The sequence below is a fragment of the Eimeria mitis genome, genomic scaffold (assembly GCF_000499745.2).
Source record: "Eimeria mitis Houghton genomic scaffold, Emh_scaff283, whole genome shotgun sequence".
Taxonomy (NCBI): domain Eukaryota; phylum Apicomplexa; class Conoidasida; order Eucoccidiorida; family Eimeriidae; genus Eimeria; species Eimeria mitis.
This window is the reverse complement of record NW_013571169.1, coordinates 7,746-8,221: the sequence shown is the minus strand read 5'-3', so window position 1 is coordinate 8,221 and position 476 is coordinate 7,746. Positions and strand designations below refer to the sequence as shown.

General features: G+C 38.9%; 1 protein-coding gene across 1 annotated transcript in view; it reads right to left on the bottom strand.

Annotated features, from left to right (window-relative positions):
- Window positions 1-329: 329 nt before the first annotated feature.
- EMH_0006780 (uncharacterized protein) overlaps window positions 330-476 on the bottom strand; it is a gene marked incomplete at both ends in the record, with an annotated part of 2,647 nt that continues 2,500 nt past the window's right edge. Inside the window, one exon of the mRNA XM_013497656.1 lies at window positions 330-454. Within this exon, the coding sequence (XP_013353110.1) occupies window positions 330-454 (125 nt within the window). The remainder of the gene's footprint in view (window positions 455-476) is intronic.

The window sequence follows — 476 nt, the reverse complement described above, 5'->3', positions numbered from 1 at the left end:
GCAGCAGCAGCAGCAGCAGCAGCAGCAAATGTTTCCTGGCTTATTCACGAGATTTCTTATTTTAATAAAATTTATATAAATAAATAAAATATTTATATAAATAAAAATAAAAATAATAAACAAACAGAGATAGAAAGAAAGAAATAAAGAAATAAAATAAACACAGATAGGCCATATAAAGAAAAAGAAACACCAGCAGCAGCAACAGCAGCAGCACCTGTTTAGCTATTCTTTGTGCTTTTATTTTTATATGGTGGGGTATTTGTGTTTTATCGAGTTGTGTTGTGTATATCTCTTCTTTGTATGTTGTCTTCACCCCAAACCGCCGCTCATTCGTAAGAAACTGATCCCAGTATGATCCTGCTGCTGCTCCTGCTGCTGCTGCTGCTGCTCCTGCTGCTGCTGCTGCTCCTCCTGCTGCTGCTGGTGCTGCTGATAAGGATAACGCCTCCTCCTCCAGAGTACGTAAACATACA